Here is a 27459-nt window from a genome sequence, read left to right as displayed (position 1 = left end):
CCTTGCCTGAAGCACAAAATGTTAAAATAATGGAATACCAACCGAGATGTGCATATAACTATTTTGTGAAATGAAGCGAAACTTTTAAAATGCCATAACTTTCATATTACATCCGATTTTGATGAAATTTTTAGTGTTATGCTTGTTGAATTTTCTCTTTTTATTCAAATCAAGTTTTTGTTGGGGTGGACTTGTCCTTTAAAGGGCGAGTCCACCTCACGGAAACAATTATTTGAATAGAGAGAAAAAACACACAATAATGCTCAAAATATAATCAAAATCAGAAGTAAAATATGAAAGTGATATTTTCTTAAGTTTCACTTAAGCGATGAATTTTTCGGTGTTACACTTTTTTGATTTTTTTTTTTGGGGGGGTGGGGTGGACTTAAATTAAAGGGGGGTTTCAAGCCCAGTGTTATAAGCCTGCATAACGTAGAAAGTCCTCGCCCTATCGATCCTAAGATGTTATTTGGCAAACCTCCAAAATACCCTAGACAAGTCAAGGATTTCATCCATTCTTCCTTAGGTGAGAAAAACACCAACCCCTTCAAAATTATGTTTCCGAAATGTACTGGGAAAGTACCATGGTTTCAAGAAAATTGCGAATTCTGGCACCTTAAATATATGAAGTTTAGTATAAAAGCAATGAGAGCTACAGTGTGCAGACAGCTAGCGTATCGCTCACATATGCACATGCTAATGGAGCGATCGCGTTCCTTTTGGGGGAACTGGTATGGCGGACAATAGATCTCGCGGGCTTCAAACAAAGGACCCTCCCCACATATCCAGTTAGGGTAGAGATCAGTGTCCTTTCTCCCTCTTTTTCTCCTCCCCCCCTTTTTTAAGTCAGCCGATTGAGGGCACGTGTCCCCCATGCCCCCTCCCGTAGTTACGCCACTGACTATATTCCTAATCATAATTATCATCATTATTATTGATAACGTCATTATTATCCTTATTAGTCATGATTACAACATATTACCAATAAATAATATTAATTTTCATCACTTCTCTCTGTTACATAATTATGTGATGATAATTGCAATTGATGGCACTGCTAAGTACACTTATACTGCTGCTGCTGAGCTGCTACTGCTGACTGGTAGTATTTAGTATCATTAAATATACAGAACAATTGAAACATTTATAATTACTTATATAAAACAAATGAAAGTACAAAATATAAAAATGCCTTGAAAAAGCCTTGAAATTTCAAGGCTCAAAATCCTCAAGGCCAAGGCTTTGAAAAAATAGGCCTTAAGGCCAAGGCCGAGCATCAAGGCACTACAACACTGCCTTGGCATACTTTTGAAGTTATAACTTTGAACCACAAAAAATACAGGTACCATCAAAAGTGTGTTTGTAATTAAAATATGATATATGATCTCTCATCCACAAACAAAATTCAATCAAGATTCTGCTATACCTGATTTCATTATCATATATACACGAAAATCAATCTTATTTATTCTTCATAAAGAAGTAAATATGTGGATACGCCTTGATAGAAATTTGATAAAGCGTATCATCTTGGCATACTTTTGCAGTTATAAATTTGAACCACAAATAGAACAAATACCATCAAAAGTGTGTATGTAATTAAAATATGCTATATGATCTCTCATCCACATCAAAATTCAAGCCTTGATAGAAATTTGACTACCGGTAAAGCATATCATCTTGGCATACATTTGAAGTTATAACTTTGAACCACAAATAAAACGGGTACCATCAGAAGTGTGTTTGTACTTAAAACATGCTAAATGATCTCTCATCCACAAACAAAATTCAATCAAGTTTGGGCTATACCTAATTACATTTCATTTAACTATGGTTTGTAAGCAAACAATTTTATCAGCAATTTCTTATTCATTTTATTTTCTATCATACATAAAAATTAATTATAGCTCAAGTAAATTTGTGGATACAGGTGGATAATTTATTGGATTGAGCTTATCACCTTGACTTGCTTTTGAAGTTAACACTGTGGCATAATTTTAATTTCTTTTAATATATCTTGTTTTTTTTTACTAAACTAGTATTCGTAGCTGAACTCTATAAATATCACAGAAGTAGCTAACGCAACATCCATTGCAGCAAGATATTTGCTTAAGGTCATCAGACATACTCTAGACACTGTCAAGCAAGCCTAGTCTAACAAGCCTCAACATGAAAGTCAGCATAGAGCTCCTGGTGATCTTCATATCATTTGCATCTGGTAAGAACGACTCATAATTTCACCACTAGTTTTAGTCCATTATTGTGCAATGTCTTTTGTTAATTCAATGCGTACCTACTCATTTTTCATCGAAAGAATTTGAATGCCATTTTGGGTCCAGAAATATAAGACATATACATGTATGTCATACATCTTACAAGAATCACTGTTATTGTTCTAGACTGTGGTTTCATGATTGAATATTTAAAATGTTGATATAAGTTACTTACATATAGTTTAATATTGCAAGACAAGTTTCATATGAACACAACCATGTATCATTTTCTAATATATTACATAATTTAGCTACCTATACAATTTTAAAACAAAAAAGAAAACAAATTTTAAATATTTGCTTTTATTTTTAAGGAAGAAAATAAAATAAAGTGCAAATATTAAAAAAGTGTTTTGGGGGAAAACTATGAAAAGAAAACTATAAGAGTTCAATTTAATAATTTTGTACATCAAACTTATAATTTCATATTCGCTCTCTTTCTTTACTTATGTGTATTGCCAGGCATTTTTTTTGCTATATATATATCATGGGTTTTATCGGTTTTTTGGAGGGAGGGGGGCACTTGACTGGATAACGAAATCTTTGACACTGCCATCCTTGGCACAAAACTTGGATTTCATCAGACAGTGCAATCATAATTAATCGAAAACCCAGACTTCAGCGTCCACTTAAGGGCAACCTGAAAACATACCTGTTTAAGAGTGCTTTTTGATAGACATTGACTTATTGTTAAGACATGTATTATATGTAAATAGCTTATGTTTTTGTTGTTCTGCTCTGAAGCGCCTTGAGCATTTAATCAAGAAGGAAAGTGCACTATAAAAGTCTCATGTAGTTTTATTATCAAAACAATTAGCAATATCTACTGTCGTTATGATTATTCACCAGCTGGTCCTCCAGTCAGTCGTATTAAAGAGGAAAGCATCATTAATTTTGGCTACATGTCATCCTGTGCTACTAACTCCTACAGTACCAGATATAATGGATATGGTTGTTACTGCGGATTCGGTGGCTACGGGACCCCGGTAGACTCGCTTGATACGTAAGTGATCCTCCCTTTATTGTGATAATACTCATTGTCATTGTTTAGTTCACATAACTTTTGAAAAAAAAAATCATTTTGCCTTGTTTTGCTTTGTAAGGAAATGGAATCAAGTCAAATTGCCTATACAATGAGTAAAATATCACTAAATATTTCCAGAAACTGATAAATTCAGTATAATTATTTGAGAAAGCGCTTTGACATATAGTTCTTTAAAAGCTGGTATACTACTGGAGCCATGAAACATATGTGGATGTGAAGTGGGGGATGAGCATGCAAAAAATCAATTTTTTATACGTGGTCACTAAAAAAGTAGGGGCTGGAGCCTTCCCCTTTTCCAGAATGTGAAATTTTTCCTCTTTTTTTATGGACTTGAATAAAATATCACTTCCTTACATTCAAGTTACATTAAGTATTATTTTACTGTTTCCACAAAAATCAAACCATATTTTACAATACTGGAGAGAAAAATTGAAATCTTCATTCGTAATTTCATATAACAAACAAAATTGGCCAAATGACACCATCATCGCACTCATCTGGATCATGCCTTTGTCATCTTTTTTTGAAACAATTCCAACTTCAAAATGCTGTAAACATTTTCACTTCATTGCTTGACCCTGAAAAGACTACGCTATTTTGATGACTAAAGGCCACCGCACACCTTACAACCCGACGGGTCTACAAGTTCTGGTCTGCGACTGAGTGAGAGGAGATGAATCGCAAGGTAGTCATAAGCCTGGACACCGCACATCTTGCAATCTGACTGCCATGTTGTCTGCGACTCACGAATGCGCTTTTTGCTTTTTGACATAGCAACTGAGAAAATGGCGCTTACTACTGGGTATGTGCGTTGTATATCATATAAGCTTTGTGCAACTCTTCTGTCTGATTGGCTTGAAGTTGGATTGAGCTTGCGATCCAGTCAACATGTCAAATCCTTACAATTTTCCTTGCAACTTCTATCTGATTGGTCTGCAATTCTCAAGCTGACAAGTGCTGTGACATTACATTTCCCTTCACTCAGTCGCAGACCAGTCGGGTCATAAGGTGTGTAGTGGCCGACTGGGAAGGGGGCTGAATCAGCCCCCCCCCCCCCCCGAGATCTCAGTTGCCAGCCACACAGTTGCTCATGAAATACAGTACGCACATTACCCATGGCATAATCTCCAAATCTGCAAGATCAAATACTTTTTGTATCATTACAAAAAAAATCAATATTATGCTAATTCATGAGTAAGATTGAAAGTTAGCTCTAAACTAAATAAGGCCCCTATACTATACTTTTTTATTCACAGACTCTTTGCAGGATTCTGATCAATATACCTTTAAAAAAAATCAATATCACATTTTTTTTGCATTTTATTGTTTTTTAATTTCCTTATGCATTTCTTTGTTTTTTGACATTTAATGTAATATTGTTTTTTGAATGAAAACATTGGGGACATTATTTTAACAAATTATTGAAGAAATTTATTGAGTTTAATCAGCAAAAGCAAAAATGATGCATTTATGAATATTGGCTAAAAAGCATAATTTGCATTCGATTTGTACATAAATACAGGATTTTGAGCAATTTCGGAAATGGAAGCACTTAGAAAATGCTGCATAATTTCGGAAACTAAGTACCCCTGTGTAGCGATTTATGTTGTCAGTCTTGAAAGAAAAAAGTAATGAAACGTTGGGGCGCAATCTTTTTGTGTTACAGATTAATCACAAAAGGAAGAACTTGTCATTCATTGTGTGTAACATCCATTGCTAGTGCTTTACTAAATCAGATAGAGTTAATTCAATATTGACAACAAATAAAGCTACATGTATGTCATTGCTATGCATATTCTCACCTCATCAAGTACAGCTATTATTTCCCAATCCCTCGTCTGAAAATTGCCCAATCAATCAAAGGAATGTTTGGCATCTGATTTGACAGTTAAAAAGATGATAATTAGCAGAGCCCCATATATGTTGGCATTTTCATGTTTTAAGTGTCTGGTGTCATTGGGTTGTAATGTATTTCCCCATAAAGATCACAACAAACCTACTTTGAAAATTCTTTTTTTTTGTAGATGCTGCCAGGTACATGATAACTGCTATGGTGATCTGGAGGAGGAGAAAGGAGGACCTTGTTCAATGGATGTCGACATATATTGGGAGGCCTACACTTACTCTTGTCATGCACCCTGGAGCTGGTGGTATACAGCTGATGAACTTACCATTGTCTGTGGTAGGTATCCACTTCAGGGTTCCCAGCTTTTCAAGAAAACAAAATTCCCTGAAATTATTTAAAACCATTCCCATTATTGCATGTTTTCTATAAAGTTGTTGCAGTGAATCACATGTATTTTCAGTATAAAAACAATAATGTAAAACTAATTTGTACCATCATAACCAATCATTTAATGGATGTTGTTTTGACATGCAACAAAATATAACAGATTCTGACAGACTACTGTGCTTTCAACTTTTGGGCTGATCGAAATTCCCTGATTTTTCCCTCATTTGAGGCATTTTCCCCTCATTTGAGGTATTTTCGATCAAATTCCCTGATGGGCTGGAAACCCTGCAATAACTCTTTGCTTTCAGGGCGTTGGTGCAAATATCGCATGCTAATCCTCCCATTTGCTTGCATACAACAAGGCGAGTAGGCATTAAACAACGATAGATATCATTACCAATCCAGTAATTGTTGTTTTCTACGCTTCTCTCTTTCAGATGCTTCAGCCAATAATGAATGTCAGCAAGCATTGTGCGAATGTGACAAGACAGCTTCCCTGTGCTTCGCAGCAAACGAATTTCAATATGAGTATAAAAATTATGACAAGGAAGCAAACTGCAAAGCCTAGAAGCACATTATTTTCACACATGCACATACAGATCTAAAGTAGAAATAAAATGATAAAAAAAAAATCAAATTTGAAAGCCTCTGGCTCTATGACGCAAGAGATTTGGACAACAGATAATATGACTTCATACAGCAAGAGAAATGATTAAAAGTTCAGGTGCTAAAATAAACAGGCGAAAAAGGAATACTATTCTAAAGTCAGGTGAGCAATAGGTTATGACTGTGTCATGGAAATAAAGGTAGAATACTACAACAAGTGGAATGCCTCAGGCCGTCTCACCTGCATCACGCGATTTAACATAGCAGCAGTGCTGACTTTGAAAACTACTATAACTCACACAAGATGTTCAGTGATACTTGGTTACTCTTATTTCCACGTTTTATGAATTAGACCAATACACTTACAGAGATAGGATGGTAATTCAACAAATACCCCCAATGCGGCCAAAGTTCATTGATCTCACATGACTTTTGACCTTGATCATGTGACATGAAACTTGCACAGGATATTCAGTGATACTCGATTACTCTTATGTCCAAGTTTCAAAAGTCAGATCAATAAACTTGCAAAGTTATGATGGTAATTCAACAGATACCCCCATTATGGCCAAAGTTCATTGACCTTTGACCCTGGTCATGTGACCTAAAATACGCGCAGGATGTTCAGTGATACTTGATTACTCTTATGTCCAATTTTTATGAACTAGACCAACATACTTTCAAAGTTATGATGGTAATTCAACAAATACCCCCAATTCGGCCTAAGTTCATTGACCCTAAATGACCTTTGACCTTGATCATTCGACCTGAAACTTGCACAGGATGTCCAGTGATACTTGATTACTATTATGTTCAAGTTTCATGAATCAGATCCAAAAACTTTTTAAGTTTTGATTGTAATTCAACAGATACCCCCAATCGGCCAAAGTTCATTGACCCTAAATGACCTTTGACCTTGGTCATGTGATGTGAAACTCATGCAGGATGTTTGGTGATACTTGATTAACCTTATGTCCAAGTTTAATGAACTAGGTCCATATATTTTCTAAGTTATGATGACATTTCAAAAACATAACCTAAAAATAGGTCTTCACCACTTAAATAACTTCTCTTTCAAATTAATGAAAAAAAATCAATTTAAAGACATATGTAAAATGAGATGCACGTTATTATAGAAAAAACATTGAAAGCAATACTACACTTACATTTTTCATGTTACTTGGATTCACCTATACCTACTCACCCCCCCCCCCCCCACAAAAAAATAAAAGGTTTGATGAATCGAGCAGTTAAACGTGGAGAAGTTTTAGATAAAGTGAAATACAGTCCCATTCAGAATCTGTATGCATGGAAGACTTTCAGCTTGTGTGATATACATTGTGCAATAAAGTGAGATACAGTTCCCATTCAGAGTCTGTACGCATTTTCATTCTTGAAGTTCAACAGAGGAGATTTCAAGCTTGTGCAATAAAGTGAAACACAGTATCCATTCAGAGCCTGTATGCATTTTCACTTTTCAAATAGTTTGTGATTCAACAAAGATGGGTTATTGAGGGATAGAATATGAAATACTATGATGTGGCAACAACTCAGAAATTAATGATTATGCTTCACTTTTTTTTCCTTCTTTTATTATTATTTCTATTTCTCTTATTTGCTCTAAATATTCAAATAATAATGTGCGAGTGAGAGATAAACTGTGTGCTTGTGTTTGGGCTGTTTTATGGATCGGAAGACATGAGTGTGTGCTGGTGTGGGTGGGTGTGCTCTGTGTGTCCATGTGTGTCTCTGAACAATGGGTATAAAGTTGCTTGGGTGTCTGTGTAGCAGTGTGAGGGTTGTTTTAATGGTGAGGATGTGGGTGTGGGCTGTAAAGTGTGTGTGGTGGTGTGGGTGTGTGTCCATGTGTGTCTCTGAACAATGGGTATAAAGTTGCCTGGGTGTCTGTGTAACAGTGTGAGGGTTGTTTTAATGGTGAGGATGTGGGTGTGTGCTGTAGAGTGTGTGTGCTGGTGTGGGTGGGTGTCCATGTGTGTCTCTGAACAATGGGTATAAAGTTGCCTGGGTGTCTGTGTAACAGTGTGAGGGTTGTTTTAATGGTGAGGATGTGGGTGTGTGCTGTACAGTGTGTGTGCTGGTGTGGGTGGGTGTCCATGTGTGTCTCCATGTGTGTCTCTGAACAATGGGTATAAAGTTGCCTGGGTGTTTGTGTAACAGTGTGAGGGTTGTTTTAATGGTGAGGATGTGGTTGTGTGCTGTACAGTGTGTGTGCTGGTGTGGGTGGGTGTCCATGTGTGTCTCTGAACAATGGGTATGTTGTCTGGGTGTTTGTGTAACAGTGTGAGGGTTGTTTTAATGGTGAGGATGTGGGTGTGTGCTGTACAGTGTGTGTGCTGGTGTGGGTGGGTGTGCTGTATGTGTCCATGTGTGTCTCTGAACAATGGGTATGTTGTCTGGGTGTTTGTGTAACAGCGTGAGGGTTGTTTTAATGGTGAGGATGTGGGTGTGTGCTGTACAGTGTGTGTGCTGGTGTGGGTGGGTGTCCATGTGTGTGTCCATGTGTGTCTCTGAACAATGGGTATGTTGTCTGGGTGTTTGTGTAACAGTGTGAGGGTTGTTTTAATGGTGAGGATGTGTGCTGTACAGTGTGTGTGCTGGTGTGGGTGGGTGTCCATGTGTGTGTCCATGTGTCTCTGAACAATGGGTATGTTGTCTGGGTGTCTGTGTAACAGTGTGAAAGTCTCTGTGTATACATGTATTTGTATGGCTTTGAGCAGGAGGGTGAACAATGTTCAAAATTCAAAGTTTATTTTGGAACCTGTCATTCAGTGGCTATTACTTCCAATTTATCTTCAGAAATAAAACAGATACCATCAATATAATGTTTGTAATGGCAATATGACATATGATCTCTTATCTATTAACAAAATTCAATCAAAATTCTGGTATATAGGTGATTATACTAATTCAACTTTGGCTTTGTAAGATTTTTTTTTTCAATTTCTTAATTTCTTTTCTGTCACACGAAAATCTTATTAATTCACAGAGAAATAAATTTGTGGTTAAGCGTATCATCTTGGCATACTTTTAAAGTTATAACTTTGTTCAAACCACAAAAATCAAGTACCATCAAAAGTGTGTTTGTAATTGAAATATGCTATATGATCTCTCATCCACAAACAAAATTCAACAAAGTTTCTGCTACACCTGATTACATTATCATATATATATGAAAATCAATCTTACTCCTTCAGAAGAAGTAAATTTGTGGATACGCCTTGACAGAAATTTGATTAAAGATAAATTCCAGTTCTGGTAATGATCTCAAAATGACTTTTTACAAATTTAATATAATGACCACCCAAGTGTCTGTTTGTATGAATTAAAAATATGTGCCAAAGGATTCTGGAAGAAATTGTGTAATTGCTGAGAAATAAGCAAAATAAGCGTGGATTCGGTCACTTCCGTCGGGTCTTTATTCCAGCAATAATAATACACTGTCCCACGTTTGCCTATCTGTGTTGGTGATCTTCAGTGTGAACATTTTTCCGGGTTAGATTTCAAGATTTCACAAAGATCAGTTTATGTAACTGTACCAGATCTAGATCCACGATGATATACTGACAATTAAGCCTGGTTTTATAGACTTTCTAATGAAATCAGTGTTTACTGCAACTACTGGCATTTCTCTTTAAGCATATCATCTTGGTATACTTTTGAAGTTATAACTTTGAACCACAAATAAGTACAGTACCATTAAAAGTGTGTTTATAATTAAAATATGCTATATGATCTCTCATCCACAAACAAAATTCAATCAAGTTTCTGCTACACCTGATTACATTATCATATATACATTGCATCCCAAAAAATATGTCCCGCTGACATAAGGCTGAATTTATTCTAAAATGTGGTAGTATTCTCAAATAAATGTCCATAAGTGGAAAGCTCATCTTGTGATCTTACTTCTATGAAAATTTAATTGGTCGCACTTCAGTAGTTTCGAATACACACTCTGTTACGTAACAGTGGTGCATTTTAGCCCATTCTAAGTTTGCAGCATTGATGCATTTCTGCATTGTCTATGGCATATTAACCCCCATTTTTACATCCAGGATCTGAGCAGGGACATTCCATAATCATATCCAGGCTCATCAAATCTTAAACTTGGGCATCTTCAGAAGGACAAGAAACATAAAATATTAAGTTTGTTTGATGATTGATTAGGTGAATCAGTGCACAAACTTGGAAAGGTAATGTGAATGAGTAAAATAAGCTGAAAAATAAAGGGGAATCCACAAGTCAAAATTTCACTTTTTTCCTTTTACAAAGTTACACTGAATTGACTTGACCAGTCGTATTTACTAAAAAAAAAAGTAATGAAAACAAAAATGCAGTATTAGGCATGAATTAGGAATGAAACAGGCATGACCAGTTGTCTCGATCATTGTGCATCTCCTGTTATAAACAAGACAAAAGTAATTTTGTGTCTCGCCCACTTATGAAAATAACCAGAAATATCATGATTTGCAAGGGCAAAATTGTATCGAAACTTCATTGTGAAATGACTGGGATGGACTCATAAGAGCCTTGCACGTCAACTTTAATGTTGACCTGAAAATGACCTTTGACCTTACCATGTAACCTCCAACTGCAGCGAAAGATGCAGGTGGCCTAAGTAAATCTATCATTCAAGTTTGGTTGAAAAGTGACTTGCGGTTGCGGAGTTAGGTGTCATAAGAGAGTCTTGCATGTAAACTTTAACGTTGACCTGAAGATGACCTTTGACCTTATCATGTGACCTCAGACTGCAGCATAACATTTCAGGTCCCCCAAGTCCATCTACCATCCAAGTTTGATTGAAAAGCGACTTATGGCTGCGGAGTTAGGTGTCATGAGAGAGTCTTGCATGTAAACTTTAACGTTGACCTGAAAATGACCTTTGACCTTATCATGTGACCTCAGACTGCAGCATAACATGCAGGTCCCCCAAGTCCTTATACCATCCAAGTTTGGTTGAAAAGCGACACACGGTTGCGAAGTTAGGTGTCATAAGATTTGTGGATACGTCCTTGATAGAAATTTGTCTAAGCGTATCATCTTGGCATACTCTTGAAGTTATAACTTTGAACCACAAATAAAACAGGTACCATTAGAAGTGTGTTTGTAATTAAATATGCTATATGATATCCACAAACAAAATTCAATAAAGCTTCTGCTACATCTGATTACATTATCATATATACATGAAAATCAATCTTATTCATTTATAAATAATACATTTGTGGACATGCCTTCAGATAGAAATTTAATAAAGCGTACATCTTCTTGGCATACTTTTCAAAGTCATAACTTTGAACCACATATTAAACAGGTACCATCAAAAGTACATGATCTCTCATCCACAAACACAATTCAATCAAGTTTCTGCTAAACCAAATATTTTATTTAACTATGGTTTTGTGAGCAAGCAAATCTATTGGCAATTTCTTATTCATTTTATTTGATAACATAAAAATATCTTATTCATTATAGCTCAAGTAAGTTTGTGGATAGAGGTAGATAATTTATTGGATTGAGCTTATCACCTTTACTTTGTTTTGAAGTTATCTCTGTGGCATTATTTCAATTTTCAACATTCTTTTATCTTTGTTATTCATTTATATACCTTGTTTTTTTTTTTTAACCAGTATTTGTAGCTGACCTCTATAAATATCACAGAAGTATCTAACGCAACATCCATTGCAGCGAGATATTTGCTTTAGATCATCAGACATACTCTAGACACTGTCAAGCAAGCCTAGTCTAACAAGCCTCAACATGAAAGTCAGCATAGAGCTCCTGGTGATCTTCATATCGTTTGCATCTGGTAAGAACGACTCATAATTTCCCCACCATTTTTAGTCCATCATTGTGCAATGTCTTTTGTTAATACAATGCGTACCTACTCATTTTTCATCAAAAGAATTTGAATGCCATTTTGGGTCCAGAAATATAAGACATATACATGTATGTCATACATCTTTAAAAAAAATCACTGTTATTGTTCTAGACTGTGGTTTAATGAATGAATATCAAAAATGTTGATATAAGTTACTAACATATAGTTATTGCAAGACAAGTTTCAACTTTCAAATGAACACAACATGTATCATTTTCTAAAATATTACTTAATTTAGCTACCTATACAATTTTAAAACGAAAAAGAGAACTAATTTTAAATATTTGCTTTTATTTTTAAGGAAGAAAATAAAATAAAGTGCAAATATTAAAAAAGTGTTTTTGGGGAAAACTATGAAAAGAAAACTATAAGAGTTCAATTAATAATTATGGACATCAAACTTATAATTTCATATTTTCTCTCTTCCTTTACTTATAATGTGTATTGCAAGGCAATTTTTTGTTATACATATCATTTTTGTTTTGTTTTGGGGGAGAGGGGGGCGTTTGACTGGATAACGAAATGTCTATTTTTGACACTGCCATCCTTTGCACAAAACTTGGATTTCATCACACAGTGTAATCATAATTAATCGAAAACCCAGACTTCAGCGTCCACCTTCGAGGGCAACCTGAAAACACACCTGTTTAAGAGTGCATTTTGATAGACATTGATTTATTGTTCAGACATGTATTATATGTAAATAGGTTATGTTGTTGTTGTTCTGCTCTGAAGCGCCTTGAGCATCTAATCAAGATGGAAAGGGGACTATACAAGTCTCATGTAGTTTTATTATCAAAACAATTAGCAATATCTACTGTCGTTATGATTATTCACCAGCTGGTCCTCCAGTCAGTCGTATTAAAGAGGAAAGCGTCTTTAATTTTGGCTACATGTCATCCTGTGCTACTAACTCCTACAGTAACAGATATAATGGATATGGTTGTTACTGCGGATTCGGTGGCTACGGGACCCCGGTAGACTCGCTTGATACGTAAGTGATCCTCCCTTCATTGTGATAATACTCATTGTCATTGTTTAGTTCACATAACTTTTGAAAAAAAAAATCATTTTGCCTTGTTTTGCTTTGTAAGGAAATGGAATCAAGTCAAATTGCCTATGCAATGAGTAAAATATCACTACATATTTCCAGAAACTGATAAATTCAGTATAGTTATTTGAGAAAGCGCTTTTACATATAGTTCTTCAAAAGCTGGTATACTACTGGAGCCATGAAACATATGTGGATGTGAAGTGGGGACTGAGCATGCACAAAATCAATTTTTATACATGGTCACTAAAAAAGAATGTGAAATCTTTTCCTCTTTTTTTTATGGACTTGAATAAAATATCACTTCCTTGCATTCAAGTTACATTACGTATTATTTTACTGATTCCACAAAAATCAAACCATATTTTACAATACCAGAGAGAAAAATGGAAATCTTCATTCGTAATTTCATATAACAAACAAAATTGGCCATATATGACACCATCATCTCACTCACCTGTATCATGCCTTTGTCATCTTTTTGGAAACTATTCCAACTTCAATATGCTGTAAACATTTTCACTTCGTTGCTTAACCTTAAAAAGACTACGCTATTTTGATGACTAAAGGATTCACTCAGTCGCAGACCAATCGTAGAACAGTCGGGTCATAAGGTGTGTGGTGGCCGACTGGGAAGGCGGCTGAATCAGCCCCCCCCCCTGAAATCTCTGTTGCCGGCCACACAGTTGCTCACGAAATTTTAAAAATGAAAGTTTGCTCTAAACTAAATCAGGCTCTTATACTATATTTTTTTATTCACAGACTCTTTGCAGGATTCTGAACAATATACCTTAAAAAAAATCAATATCACATTTTTTTTGCATTTTATTGTTTTTTAATTTCCTAATGCATTTCTTTATATTTTGACGTTTATTGTAATATTGTTTTTAGATTGAAAACATTGGGGACATAATTGTAACAAACTATCGAAGAAATCAATTGAATTTAATCAGTAAAAGCAAAAATTATATATTTATGGATATTGGCTAAAAAACATAATTTGCATTTGATTCGTACATGAAAACAGGTTTTGAGCAATTTTGGAAATGGAAGCACTTAGAAAATGCTGCATAATTTTGGAAACTAAGTACCCCTGTGTAGCGAATTATGTTGTCAGTCTTGAAAGAAAAAAGTCATGAAATGTTGGGGCACAATCTTTTCGTGTTACAGATTAATCACAAAAGGAGGAACTTGTTATTCATTGTGTGTAACATCCATTGCTAGTGCTTTTCTACATCAGATATTCAATATTTACAACAAATACATTTTATTCAATTCAATTCATAAAGCTACGTGTATGTCATTGCTATGCATATTCTCACCTCATCAAGTACAGCTATTATTTCCCAATCCCTCGTCTGAAAATTGCCCAATCAATCGAAAGAATGTTTGGCATCTGATTTGACGGTTAAAAAATAATAATTAGCAGAGCCCCATATATGTTGGCATTTTCACGTTTTAAGTGTCTGATGTCATTGGGTTGTAATGTATTTCCCCATAAAGATCACAAGAAACCTACTTTGAAAATTCTTTCTGAAAACTTATAACTTTTTTTTGTAGATGCTGCCAGGTACATGATAACTGCTATGGTGATCTGGAGGAGGAGAAAGGAGGACCTTGTTCAAAGGATGTCAACATATATAGAGAGGGCTACACTTACTCTTGTCATGCACCCTGGAGCTGGTGGTATACAGCTGATGAACTTAGCATTGTCTGTGGTAGGTATCCATTTCAGGGTTCCCAGCTTTTCAAGTAAACAAAATTCCCTGAAATTATTTAAAATCATTCCCATTTTTGCATGTTTTCTATAAAGTTGTTGCAGTGAATCACATGTATTTTCAGTATAAAAACAATAATGTAAAACTAATTAGCACCATCATAACCAATCATTTAATGGATGTTGTTTTGATATGCAACAAAATATAACAGATTCTGACTGACTACTGTGCTTTCGACTTTTGGGCTGATCAAAATTCCCTGATTTTCCCCTGATTTTAGGTATTTTCAATCAAATTCCCTGAAGGGCTGGAAACCCTGCAATGAGAGGGTTAACTCTTTGCTTTCAGTGCATGCTAAGCCTCCCATTTGCTTGCATACAAGGAGAGTAGGCATTAAACAATAGATATCACTACCAATCCAGTAATTGTTGTTGTCTACACTTCTCTCTTTCAGATGCTTCAGCCAATAATGCATGTCAGCAAGCATTGTGCGAATGTGACAAGACGGCTTCCCTGTGCTTCGCAGCAAACGAATTTCAATATAAGTATAAAGATTATGACAAGGAAGCAAACTGCAAAGCCTAGAAGCACAGTATTTTCACACATGCACATACAAATTTAAAGTAGAAATAAAAGGATTAACCCCCCCCCCCCAAAAAAAAATATATATATATATATCAAATTTGAAAGCTCCAAGACGCAAGAGATTTGGACAACAGATAACATGACTTCATACAGCAAGAGAAATTATTAAAAGTTCAAGTGCTAAAATAAACAGGTGAAAAAGGAATAAAATTCTAAAGTTAGGTAAGCAAATGGGTTACGAATGTGTCATGGAAATGAAGGTAGAGTACAACAAAAATAACTTCTCTTTCAAATTAATAAAAAAAAAATCAATTTAAAGACATATATAAAGTGAGATGCATGTTATTCTAGAAAAAACATTGAAAGCAATACTACACGTTTTAATACTTGGATTCGTCTATACCTACTCACCCTCCCCCCCCCTCTCAAAAAAATAAATAAATAAAAAAATAAAAGGTATAATGAATCAAGTAGTTAATCATGGTAGACTTAAATAAAGTGAAATACAGTCCCATTCAACATGGAAGACTTATCATGAATTCCCCTGTATCTTCATGTGGTTTAGATCCTATACCCACTTGTCTAATTAAAGAATTTGTCAGTGACTTTGCTCCTTACATCACTGACATAGTTAATATGTCCTTGAAGTGTGGATCATTTCCTGAATGTTTGCAGCATGCCATTATCAAACCCCTACTGAAAAAACACTCACTTGACAGACAAGATTTGAAGAATTATAGACCAGTAGCAAATCTGAAATACCTTGGCAAACTGATCGAAAGAGTTGTTTCAAATCGACTACAAACTTACATGAAGAATGAAAATTTGCATAATCCTTTCCAGTCAGCATACAGGGAGATGCATAGTGTGGAAAGTGCTTTGTTACGGGTAACCAATGATATACTTACTGGTATGGATAATGGAAACGTTACAGGTTTGGTATTGCTAGATCTCAGCAGTGCCTTTGATACTGTTAATCATCACATTTTGTCTTATAGATTGAAAGAAATAGGTCTAAGTGGTATAGTTTTAAGGTGGTTTGAGTCTTATCTTTGTCATAGATCACAAGAAGTTTGTATACATGATGCTCACTCTGCCTCAGTAAGTATAGATTTTTCGGTCCCGCAGGGATCTGTTCTCGGTCCGCAACTTTTTAATATTTACACACTACCCATTCAATATATTGTACAGAGACATAGTGTCAGTTATCATATGTATGCGGATGACCTACAACTTTATTTCACTTGCAGACCAGTTCAAACGGAAATAGATGAAAATGTACAAAAACTGGAAAACTGTATAGCTGATATAAGGAACTGGATGATTGAGAGTCACTTAAAACTAAATGATGCAAAGACAGAATTCATTTTATTTGGTAACAGAATACAGCTTAGTAAAGTTCATATATCTCATGTCCAAGTTGGCTCTGCCCGTGTAACTTCTGTACATCAGGCTAAGAATCTTGGAGTACTATTTGATTCTGCCATGTCATTTGAGTCTCACGTTTCGAATTGTGTGAAACTAGCTAATTGTAATCTTCGAAATATCCGTACAATTAGACAATATCTCTCACCTCAATCCACCCAACAGTTAGTACATGCTTTCGTTACCTCACATCTTGACAATTGCAATTCTTTACTCTTTCGTTTACCCGCCAACCAAGTTAACAGACTGCAAAAAGTCCAAAATACTGCTGCTCGCCTTGTGACCAAATCAAGAAGATCCTCACGTATCACTCCTATCCTAAAATCCCTCCACTGGCTCCCTGTTCAACAGCGTGTAATCTACAAAATTCTCCTCTTAACCTATCGTGCACAAAATAATCTAGCTCCTGATTACATTTCATCGCTTCTGTTAACCCATTCCTCAGGTCGTTCTGGTTTGCGTTCTTCAAATAATGTAAGGCTCAAAGAAATACGTACTAAACGAAGTTGGGGGGATAGAGCATTTTCATCTGCTGCACCTTTTTTGTGGAACAGGTTACCGCTATCTATTCAGACAGCTAATACTCTTTCTACATTTAAGGCAGCACTTAAAACTCACCTGATGCTTAATGCATACTGCTAAATCATACCAGCAGTTTACAGTCTAGTTCTTTATTCTTATGTTTGGTTTGTTAATTTTTCTTTTGTTATGTGTATGCGCCTTGAGCATCTCTTAGAGTTGGATATGTTGCGCTTTATAAATATTGTTATTATTATTATTATTATTCAGCTTGTGTGATATACATTGTGCAATAAAGGGAGATACAGTTCCCATTCAGAGTCTGTATTCAATTTCATTCTTAAAGGTCAAGTCCTCCTCAGAAAAATGTTGATTTGAATCAATAGAGAAAATCAGACAAGCACAATGCTGAAGATTTCATCAAAATCGGATGTAAAATAAGAAAGTTATGACATTTAAAAGTTTCGCTTATTTTTAACAAAATAGTTATATGAACGAGCCAGTTTCATCCAAATAAGAGAGTCAATGATGTCACTCACACACTATTTCTTTTGTTTTTTTATTGTTTGAATCATACAATATTTCAATTTTTACGAATTTGACGATTAGGACCTCCTTGCCTGAAGCACAAAATGTTAAAATAATTGAATTCCACGTGTTCAGGGAGGAATGAAACTTCATTTCACATGACAATGATGAGAAAATAAAAATATTTCATATTTCAAACAATAAAAAACAAAAGAAATAGTGAGTGAATGACATCATTGACTCTCTCATTTGGATAGCTGGCTCGTTCATATAACTGTTTTTGTGAAATGAAGCGAGACTTTGAAATGTCATAACTTTCTCATTTTACATCCGATTTTGATGAAATTTTCAGTGTTATGCCTGTTGAATTTTTCTCCTTTTATTCAAATCAAGTTTTTGTTGGGGTGGACTTGTCCTTTAAAGTTCAACAATGGAGATTTTAAGCTTGTGCAATAATGGGTGTCTGTGTAACAGTGTGAAAGTCTCTGTGTATATGTGTATGGCTTTGAGCAGGAGGGTGAACAATGTTCATACGGTTGAAGTGAACGGATTCAGATGTGGTGTCATATAAGCACCAATATGGATTCACTAAGGAAGTGTTGTGATATGAATTTAAATGCTAGTGTACTGTAAGGTGCACATTGGCAATGTAACATAGTGCCTCAGGTAAATTCCTGAGCAGTGACTTGTGCACTTTCTGTTAAATGGTCTGTAATTTGAGAAAAATACAGCTTTAAATTTGAGGTATTTGGGGGGTATGAAAAGACCTCTGCAACCTTTGACCTTAATACCCCCAAATAATCAGATCATCATCAATTCTGCATACTTGACCAAGTTTAAAGTTGATCCATCAAATGGCTCTTTTCGCAAGGAGGATAACAGAGATGGACAGACGGAAAACTCTAAACATAATAACGAGAACAACCACCAAGGCATAAAAAACACATTAATAATAATTACCATAAATGAAAACATATGCAATGATTGCAGATACTGGTACCCCAACAGGCAGCAATGTTTTACTGTCTAGATCAAAATATGGGTCAAATTCTGGCAAAAGATTTATACCAAATAAATCATTAGAATAATGTAATTGCAACTTTGGTGATTTACAAAAGGATATTTATCATCATTTTCCCAACCGGCTCTGAAGCGAGATTCATCCTCTTTTTCTGGTGGAGGCTGCAAAGACACAAAGAGAAAAGGAATTATACAAAGTGATAATATGAACGATTCATATTACAGTGAATCTGATGAAAAAAAGTCCAGTAATGCAATGTTGACATGGAAGGTGTAGTAAAGCCTAAATAAATGAGGCCCTGGGAGTCCCTCCCAACCCCCACCCCCCAGCAATTTCGCCTTGTAAGGGTCAGTTTAGTGAATAATCCCATTAAAATGTCTGTCTCTGCTCCAGTTCCATATCATATAATACAAACACACATATCCTAAAACATTTACAGAGTGGATAATTTGATATAAAATGTGTTAAGTGGATTACTTGATTTTTAATGAAAATCTATCTCTTTTCTTTGTTTTATAAACTCACTTCTTCAGCATAGAATGTGCAGAAAATTCCACAATATACCTTTTATCTGTTGCTTTTTTTTGCAATCATTAAATTTGTAAAGCTCATGGAGTGTTTAAAGGATCAATTAGAAGAAAAACATAAATAGTACTAAGAGACTGTTATATACAAGTATCAAGGGAAGTAAATTCAATCTTCACAAAGAATCAACAAATTAAAACACCTAACAGACACTACACTTTTGTAAAACCGGAATATCAAATCATATAATGCACATTGTTTAACTTTTACCAAAGATTTTAACAGCGTTCAGTTGAACCATGCTTTAATCAGTGGTTCAAAGATAATGACAAAGCGGATACATATCTCTCATGCACTGATGTTTTTAAATATGAGTATTTTGTTTTACTCAAATGACTAAAAACTGTTTCATAAGACCTTCTAGCGGTCCTCACCTTTCCAAACTTTTCACTGATGCTTTGCAGGAGTTTATCAGCAGAAGGAGGCTTGTCAAATTCCTGTAATAACATGTACAGCAGAATTAATTATCTCATCAATATCAATTGTGAACTTCAGAATTGATTATTTCTAGACAGATGGCACTTTATAAATACCTACAAGATATAAGATAATTTCACTAATCTATGATTAATGCTGGCATTACAAATTTCCTTACAAGGTTTCAAAGCAACAAAATACATACACATTGTATCTGAACAAAAGAAAATAGTGTATAAAAGGGAAAAGGGTATTGAATATACATTCATTAAATATATAGATAATTAAATAAAAACAGCTTTTGCCCTTCACAAAAAAATTTAAAACTAATCAAGCCTCTCACTTTTAAGCAATTTCATAAAGTATGTCCATCCGAACCCCTATATGTGAAATCTTCCAGAAATGACTTGTGTCTGCTATTTTAGTTCATTTGAAAATTTGCGTTTCTCTTTAATTATCATGGCTTGAACAGTTCATGAAGCTTAACCCTATCTAGGCCAAGGTATTTTGGGAGTTCATATGGCCGGGGGGGGGCCTTCCCAGGCCCCCCCCTTAAGATCTCGGTCGTTGACCGCACAATCGCGTCGAAAATTGCCATGCGGGTTGCCTGGGACATAATCTATAAGATTGTATAGTAATTTATTTCATGCGAATCGCTAATTAAGTGATTATGCTGATTTACGCGAAATCATACTTTTTCCTTTAACTCCCTAAATAAAGCTCCAAATGTACTAATTTTTGGTATAGAAACTCTTTGTGGTGTTCTTAGCAAGTGTTCATGAAAAAAATTTTCTTATGTATTATATTGTTTTTTGTTTCAATTTCTTATGTTTTTCTTTGTTTTTTTGACCTTTTGTTTTCCATTGTTTTTTCAATGAACTTTGTTGGGGACTCTTCTGTGATCATAAAAAGCATAAAATAAATACATTTAGACCAGCAAAACTAAAAATAATCATACATTTATGAATTTAGGTTGAAAATATAATTTGCATTGACTTTGTACACGAAATAACGTTTTTGAGCAATTTTCGGTCTGACATGCACTTACATAATGTTGCGTAATTTCAGAACCACGTACCCGGGTGACGCAAAATTGGTCTCAAAAGTTGGGCATGACTCGAAAGTAAAAAGTCAGCGAGCGGCGCGGTCAAAAAATTTCGCGCTGCGAAAATATTGCGCGATTCGTGGGGGGGCCTCCGAGAACCCTCCCGGCCTAGATAGGGTTAAGAAAAAAAAAGGGAGAAAATTAGGAGTCAGACATATGAAAAAGGTGATTATTTTATGGAACACAACACAATCAAACAGTACCCATTGAGTTCTGTCATACTTACCTCATCAGCCTCCTTAGGTTTCTCAAAATAACTTGACCTTGGTCTGCGATCACGGTCCCGATCACTGTCCCTATAATCCCGGCCCCTATCCATCCTCTGTCTATCCCTGTCTCTATCTCTATTCCTGTCACGGTCTCTGTCCCTTTCGCTCTCTCTCGGTCTCTCGTAGTCCCGGTTCTGTCGGTCCCGGTCGCTCTCTCGGGGTCTTTCGTAATCCCGGTTGGGTCGGTCTCGGTCCCGCTCCCTATCGCGGTCACGGCCCCTGTCTCTCTCCCTCTCCCTTTCTTTCTCCTTCTCCCGGGGTTTGGGAGGTTCCTTAGGCTTGTTGTAAGATGGGTGGTAGCTTCCAAGATCACCAAAGATACTGATGGGAAACAATATCAGCAACGAAAAATAAAAACAATTTCCATCAAAATTATCCTATCTCTGTGTGCTAGAAAAACATGGGCAGAGACACTATTATGGTTTTTGTGATACTGATAACACTGACAAGACCACAATTGAAAAGATTTTGAAAAAAATTATATACAAGGGTTACCATTTCTTAATTACATCCTTCTGAGTTGAACATCTGACCATTGTCATTATTTTATACAAAGTTGAATCTCTCATATATTTAGCAAAGAATTGGAAATGAATGGATTGGTAATAGTTTGATAACAAAACAGCAATGTGTTAGATTAGACAAAAAATAATTCTGGTGATAAGCCATAGAGTTAAAGCTTTCAACAACTCATTTTTCTTGAAATAGGGAGAGACTGAAAAAGGCTAACTATACATGTATCCCCAGTGCATCAGTAACCCATTTGGGGCCACAATAGCAGTTATATATCCCAAGTTACATTTCACAAGAGTGTCTGCAGGTAAACTAAAACATGACCTCAAATGATCTCTGACCCAACCATCTGACCTCAAACAGCAACACCATTGCACCCCAGTGCTCCAATTTGTGACATTTGACAGGATAAACGAGAGTGACATCCCTAAGCAAGGTGTAACTATTCTGGCATTTTTAATTGACATATATTCTTCATTTTTTATTTAACTTATTTCCACAATTACTTACTTATCTTCTCCAACATGTGCTTTATCCATCTTTTCATCTTTCAGTTTGCCTAAAAATAATGAAATACATTCAATACGATAACATTTTTATTACAGTGGATGTTTATACACCAAACGTGAAAGCTATAAATACATGTATAAGAAATCATGGTGTGCAAATTCAATTCGAAGTCAGTTTGTTCAAAATATTATTGATAGATGCCAAACATGACGTATGCACGCGTGTTGTCATTCTCTATTGTACTTAATAAGTCCAAATCGCAAAAAGATTTTGCTGCAATATTTCCTGATTTTTTTTCTGTTAAGTCTCAAACAACTTTTGAGAAATTTACACAGTTCCAGAGTTAGGCCACGGTTTGTAAGTGCATGAAAGAACCCCCAGAATTGTTCAAAAACTTGATTTCATATACAAATCCAATGCAAATTCTATTTCGTACCAAATTTATAAATGCATCATCATTCTGCTTCTACCAATCAAAAGCATTCAATTTTATGTTATTTATTATCAAATCAATGTTGCCAATAACATATGTTAAAACAAAACAATATAAAGCAAGTCAAAATACAAATTAAAACTGACCTTTTTCCTTCTTCTTGAGTTTCTTTCCTCTTTGGCCTTGTCGAAGATAGGATAGAATCTGGGTCAGCTTGTTGATTACAATGTCATTGGTAGTCAGAGTTGCTTGTGACTATAATGCAAAGTAAAACCACATTACACACAGTACTTGGCAATAATTAGAGTAGCCTCAAAAATATTTCATCAGGAATATTCACTGAAGTTCAAATAGAGATACCAAAAAAAGGGATATGGGAATGTTAAGGTGATTTTTTAAAATTGCAATTAAGGGAATTGAATTTGATGTACTGATAAAATCCACTCAATTCCAATCATGCAATAATAATGATGTGATATACCATGTAGGTTACTATTTCTTTCTGTAGATTTCTGTGAAATTTCTTACACTGCTCTCTTTCCTTTACATATTATCCTGCCCCATCTTGCTTGTAACCCCCTCTATATATTTTTCCTCTCCATCTCTTATATCCTATCTAGGTATATATTTGTTCATGCTTCTTGCCTCCACTGTAAGTGTATTTTCTTTTAGCTTTCAACTGACATTTTGTTTATACTGTGTATTGATAAGTCTATGCTTTTGATGTTTTTACGACCAATTTGTCAAATCATTTCCTCGGTTTCTTCATGGAGAAAACAAATACTTATCTGATGTTATCTTGAAAAATAATAACTCGTTGATGGCACAAGGCATCAATGGAAAGAACCAAGATAAGTAATCAAAAACTACGATGTTTACAGTTGTGAACTCACAAATAATTGTAAAAATATTAGCACTGCATTTAATCAACTTGTGCAGTGAACCATAAATTGTGTACAATGGAGCCCAAACACGTGGGACATTCCTGAAATTATCTGTCTCTTGTTTCCATTTAATATGAAAATTTGTAAAGCTCGCGTATCATCATGGTTTAAGTTTTAAGTAATCTAAGTGGAGGTTTGTTGGCTCAGTCGGTAGAGTAGTGGTTCAGGTTCCGGTGACCCAGGTTCAATTCACACTTGGTCAACTAATGCCCTTTGGTAAGGCATTACTCCTCAGGTCCAGGTCCAGGTCCCTCGGAGAAGACCTTAAGCCCTCCGTCCTCTTGTTGCTTGCTTACAAGCATTCATGCTTTCTTAAATCAGGTGAAAAAGTAAAAATGTAGGAAAAGGGCGCCAGAAGTATGGGACTGACTGACACAAAATTTGGAAAACCCTTAACTTACTTCTACAGTTGGACAGTCAGCTTTGCTTCTCATGCATGTGGTTGGGATATCTGTCTCAGCAAACTCATCATCTAGATCAACTTGGTAAGCCATGCGACCTGGAAGGAAGGACTCGTTACGCTGAGGCTGTTGCATCTTGAATACTATACGGTAAATGTTCCTTGCTGTGGATTACCAGAAAAATAAAGTCTCTCATATATTGAACAAAAAATGATAATACTGATAGATCCACTGACATAATACAGCTATTAATGAGCTGCCATATAGGAGCTAAAGCATTCAAAGAATAAATCAATACCATGAACCTATTCACCTCACCTGGGTTGAGTACAGCATAATGCAAATAAATAGATTTGTGATTAGAGTTTATTTGATACTGAGTAAACACAAGAATCAAGTTTGAGTGGGTTTCCTTATTAACAAAACATATACACACTGAGACAGGCCTGCCAACCTTTTACCAAAAAAAAACGTATTGTTAGAAGGAAAGAAAAAGTATTTTTTTGACCCAAAAAAAGAGTATTTAAAAAAATTTGTTTCAATTTAGCAATCGCTAGCCTGTTGTAGTGAGATCAGTGAAAAAACATGGGAAATGACTACTTGAAAACTTGATAATTCACCCTTTTAAACATGTGATTGTGGGCAAGAATTTACTTGTTCTTTTCATGCAACAAGTTGCTGGCCTGAAAGTGATTTTTACCAGTCTGGGACCGTCAGACCGGCACAAGTGTCACGCACTGTGTATAATACATACTCCATGATTGGAAATTTTGTTTAAAAAGTAACAAATCATACAAAAAAAGGTATTGGTGTATTCACAGCAAAAAAAAAAGAGGAACAAATACTCAGTTGGCATGTCTGCTGTGATGCATGCCAGTTGATAAGATATAAGATTAAGATAAGTATAAGAATAATAATAGCATTTTGAACAGTTCAAGAAACCATCAAATCTCATTTATTTTGCCAAGGGGACAATGAAATGGATGAACGAGGCTGATCATTCTGAGGTATTGAATTATTGTTTTAGTAGCCCAAATATGGAATGATGTGTGAGCAGCACTTTATAAGGCCCTTTATTCAAATAATTATTTGATTTTATTTTTATTTGAGAGGACACAATAACTCTGTACTTGTATTACTCTTGTTACTGAAGGTTTTATACTAGATTATGTACTTTGTGAAGTCATACATATATGCCTGCATCAGAAAGACTAAATGAGAGGACTTAACATTCTAGGTCCATTGTCTGCTTAATGACAAGAATACTTAGCCATCTTTAACAATCAAGTAACACCAACTTACAAACTTTTTATACCAAACATTCTTTGATAGATACTATCCTAGAAAACACACCAAAAAAAAAACATTTTCAAAACTTTTGAATGTTTTCAAGACATTTCCGGCTTTTCTTCAGGAAAAGTAAATGCATACAATCTTTTTTTTTAATTAAGAAAATGTTTCATTGATGATTGGGATGTTCGGTTCTCAATTTCTATCCAAACACAAACCACTTATCTCTGGTCAACACACACTCTCAAGTACATTGTACGTCGATAACTACTGATTGACAGCATGCTACTTCAACTCACCCATTCTGCCTTTGAACTGGATATTTTCTTCAGCATCCCTGAAAAAAAAAAAGAATCAATGAAGTGACATCTAGTTGAGAAACTTTTAGCTTCCTACATTGTATATGGAGTTAATACCTCAATTGTCACATCAAAGACTGAGCATGTTTATACACCAAACACTAACACTTCTCAAGGTTTACTCTGCTTTATGATACACCCTTGTTAATAATTACACATCTTTAGGTACACTCTGCATCATGAATTACTTCCAGTAAACACACTTCTTTTAATAACCTTTGCCTGATTTATGAAACACCCAAATAAACACTAACACCCCTTTACATTTGTTATGCTTTATGAAACACCCAGTAAAAACTTTCACTTCTTTAGATTTACTCTCCTTCATGGAACACCACACTTGACACTTAACCTTTTTAGGCTTACTCTGCTTTATGAAACACCTTTACACTTAAGGTTCTTTAGGTATACTCTGTCCTATGAACACCCCATTAAACACTTACACTTCTTTAGGTTTACTCTGGTAAGTGCTCTCCAGAACATCTTCTACTTCTCTCTCCTTGCTGTTGATTTCAGCTCGAACCTATACAAAGGATTAAAAGGTCAATTAAATCACTTTTAAGTGCCAACAAAAATACTTATTGTATTATACTCCAGATCATTGGAGTAAAAGACATTGGGGTTTTTTTGTCTCAAGTTTTGCACATATCGATAAGAAATTACATTCAAAGTTTTCACAATGTGTGTTATAATCTGGATTGCATCTGAACTGATTCAATACAATCAATGCCATAATAACTTCATAAAGATTTTTTTTTCATCACAACTTCAAATTTGTTTATATGTATAAATATTAGAATTGAATTTCAAAATGACAATTGATTAGTCACATTTACAAATCATGATATAATATATACGTACTTCCACAAGATAATGTAAATAACCAAGAAAATGAGAAATATTGGAATTTCATTATTTTAAAGTTTGCAAAGATGAAACAAGATATCACAGAATTTAATTTGTTATTTCTCCTTCTCCTCTTCTTATTCTTCCATACTTCTTTATCTCCTTGTTTGCATTCTCCTTTTTATTCTTCTCCTCCTACTCTTCATCTTTTTAAATTCTAATCGGCACCCTTTTTCTCACATGCCTCTCCTTCTCTTCTCCATTTTTTTCTTTTTACTCTTTCTATATCTCTTTATCATTCATGTTCTCCTCTTCTGCCTCCTCATTATCCTCCTCTTTCTTTGTCTTCTCATAACCTTTCTTGTCCTTCTTTTCCTTCATTTCCTTCTCCTATTCATTCTACCCCCCCCCCTCCTGTACACTTCCTCCTCCTTCTACTCTTTTTCCTATCTCCTTCTCCTTCTTACATACCTTATGTAGCAGGGCATAATCCAGACCTTTCACCAAGTGAGTATGTTCCATGTCACCACCAAGATATTTACTCTCCTCAATAAGCTGCTTACGCCTATTAGATGCTGCAGAATCTCTGCAAATCAAAACAACAAAAGTGTTAACTTTTGCCACACTGCTATTGTATATCTAAATTTCCTCAAAATCTCTTCATTATGAGCACATAGCAAATTATCTGTGCAAATTTTCATATTGTTATTAGACTAAAATACAGCAATACATACTGTATTTGTAATACTCACGCTGGTGCATTAGGAGCTACAGCCTTGTAGTTTGCTGTTGTGCTGACGATTTCAGTTTCATCATAATCCGTTTTCCCATCTCTTCTTTCTGCAGCCTGCAAGATCAAGGGGATAGGAAAGACTTTAAAA

At 35.2% G+C, this 27459-nt stretch overlaps 3 protein-coding genes across 3 annotated transcripts in view; 2 read left to right on the top strand and 1 right to left on the bottom strand.

Annotated features, from left to right (window-relative positions):
* The window catches only part of LOC121423469 (protein Red-like), a 46762-nt gene that overhangs the window by 11239 nt on the left and 8064 nt on the right, over positions 1–27459 (bottom strand). The window contains exons 6-15 of the mRNA XM_041618851.1: positions 27331–27425; positions 27050–27164; positions 26176–26255; positions 25673–25710; positions 24084–24247; positions 22885–22993; positions 22306–22354; positions 21240–21603; positions 19866–19928; positions 19009–19067 (exon numbers count right to left, since the gene is read on the bottom strand). Coding sequence (XP_041474785.1) covers positions 19009–19067; positions 19866–19928; positions 21240–21603; positions 22306–22354; positions 22885–22993; positions 24084–24247; positions 25673–25710; positions 26176–26255; positions 27050–27164; positions 27331–27425 — 1136 coding nt within the window. The remainder of the gene's footprint in view (positions 1–19008; positions 19068–19865; positions 19929–21239; positions 21604–22305; positions 22355–22884; positions 22994–24083; positions 24248–25672; positions 25711–26175; positions 26256–27049; positions 27165–27330; positions 27426–27459) is intronic.
* On the top strand, positions 1311–6442 carry LOC121423560 (phospholipase A2-like). The gene is made up of 4 exons (XM_041618952.1): positions 1311–2218; positions 3123–3276; positions 5343–5500; positions 5989–6442. The coding sequence occupies exons 1-4, from the start codon at positions 2170–2172 to the stop codon at positions 6117–6119; spliced, it is 492 nt and encodes a 163-aa protein (XP_041474886.1). The 5' UTR covers positions 1311–2169; the 3' UTR covers positions 6120–6442.
* On the top strand, positions 11111–15477 carry LOC121423631 (phospholipase A2-like). Its single transcript, XM_041619076.1, has 4 exons — positions 11111–11987; positions 12900–13053; positions 14671–14828; positions 15283–15477. The coding sequence occupies exons 1-4, from the start codon at positions 11939–11941 to the stop codon at positions 15411–15413; spliced, it is 492 nt and encodes a 163-aa protein (XP_041475010.1). The 5' UTR covers positions 11111–11938; the 3' UTR covers positions 15414–15477.

This window comes from Lytechinus variegatus, chromosome 1 (assembly GCF_018143015.1).
Source record: "Lytechinus variegatus isolate NC3 chromosome 1, Lvar_3.0, whole genome shotgun sequence".
NCBI classification, from domain to species: domain Eukaryota; kingdom Metazoa; phylum Echinodermata; class Echinoidea; order Temnopleuroida; family Toxopneustidae; genus Lytechinus; species Lytechinus variegatus.
Note: the sequence above shows the minus strand (reverse complement) of the source record. Positions and strands in the feature narration are given on the sequence as shown.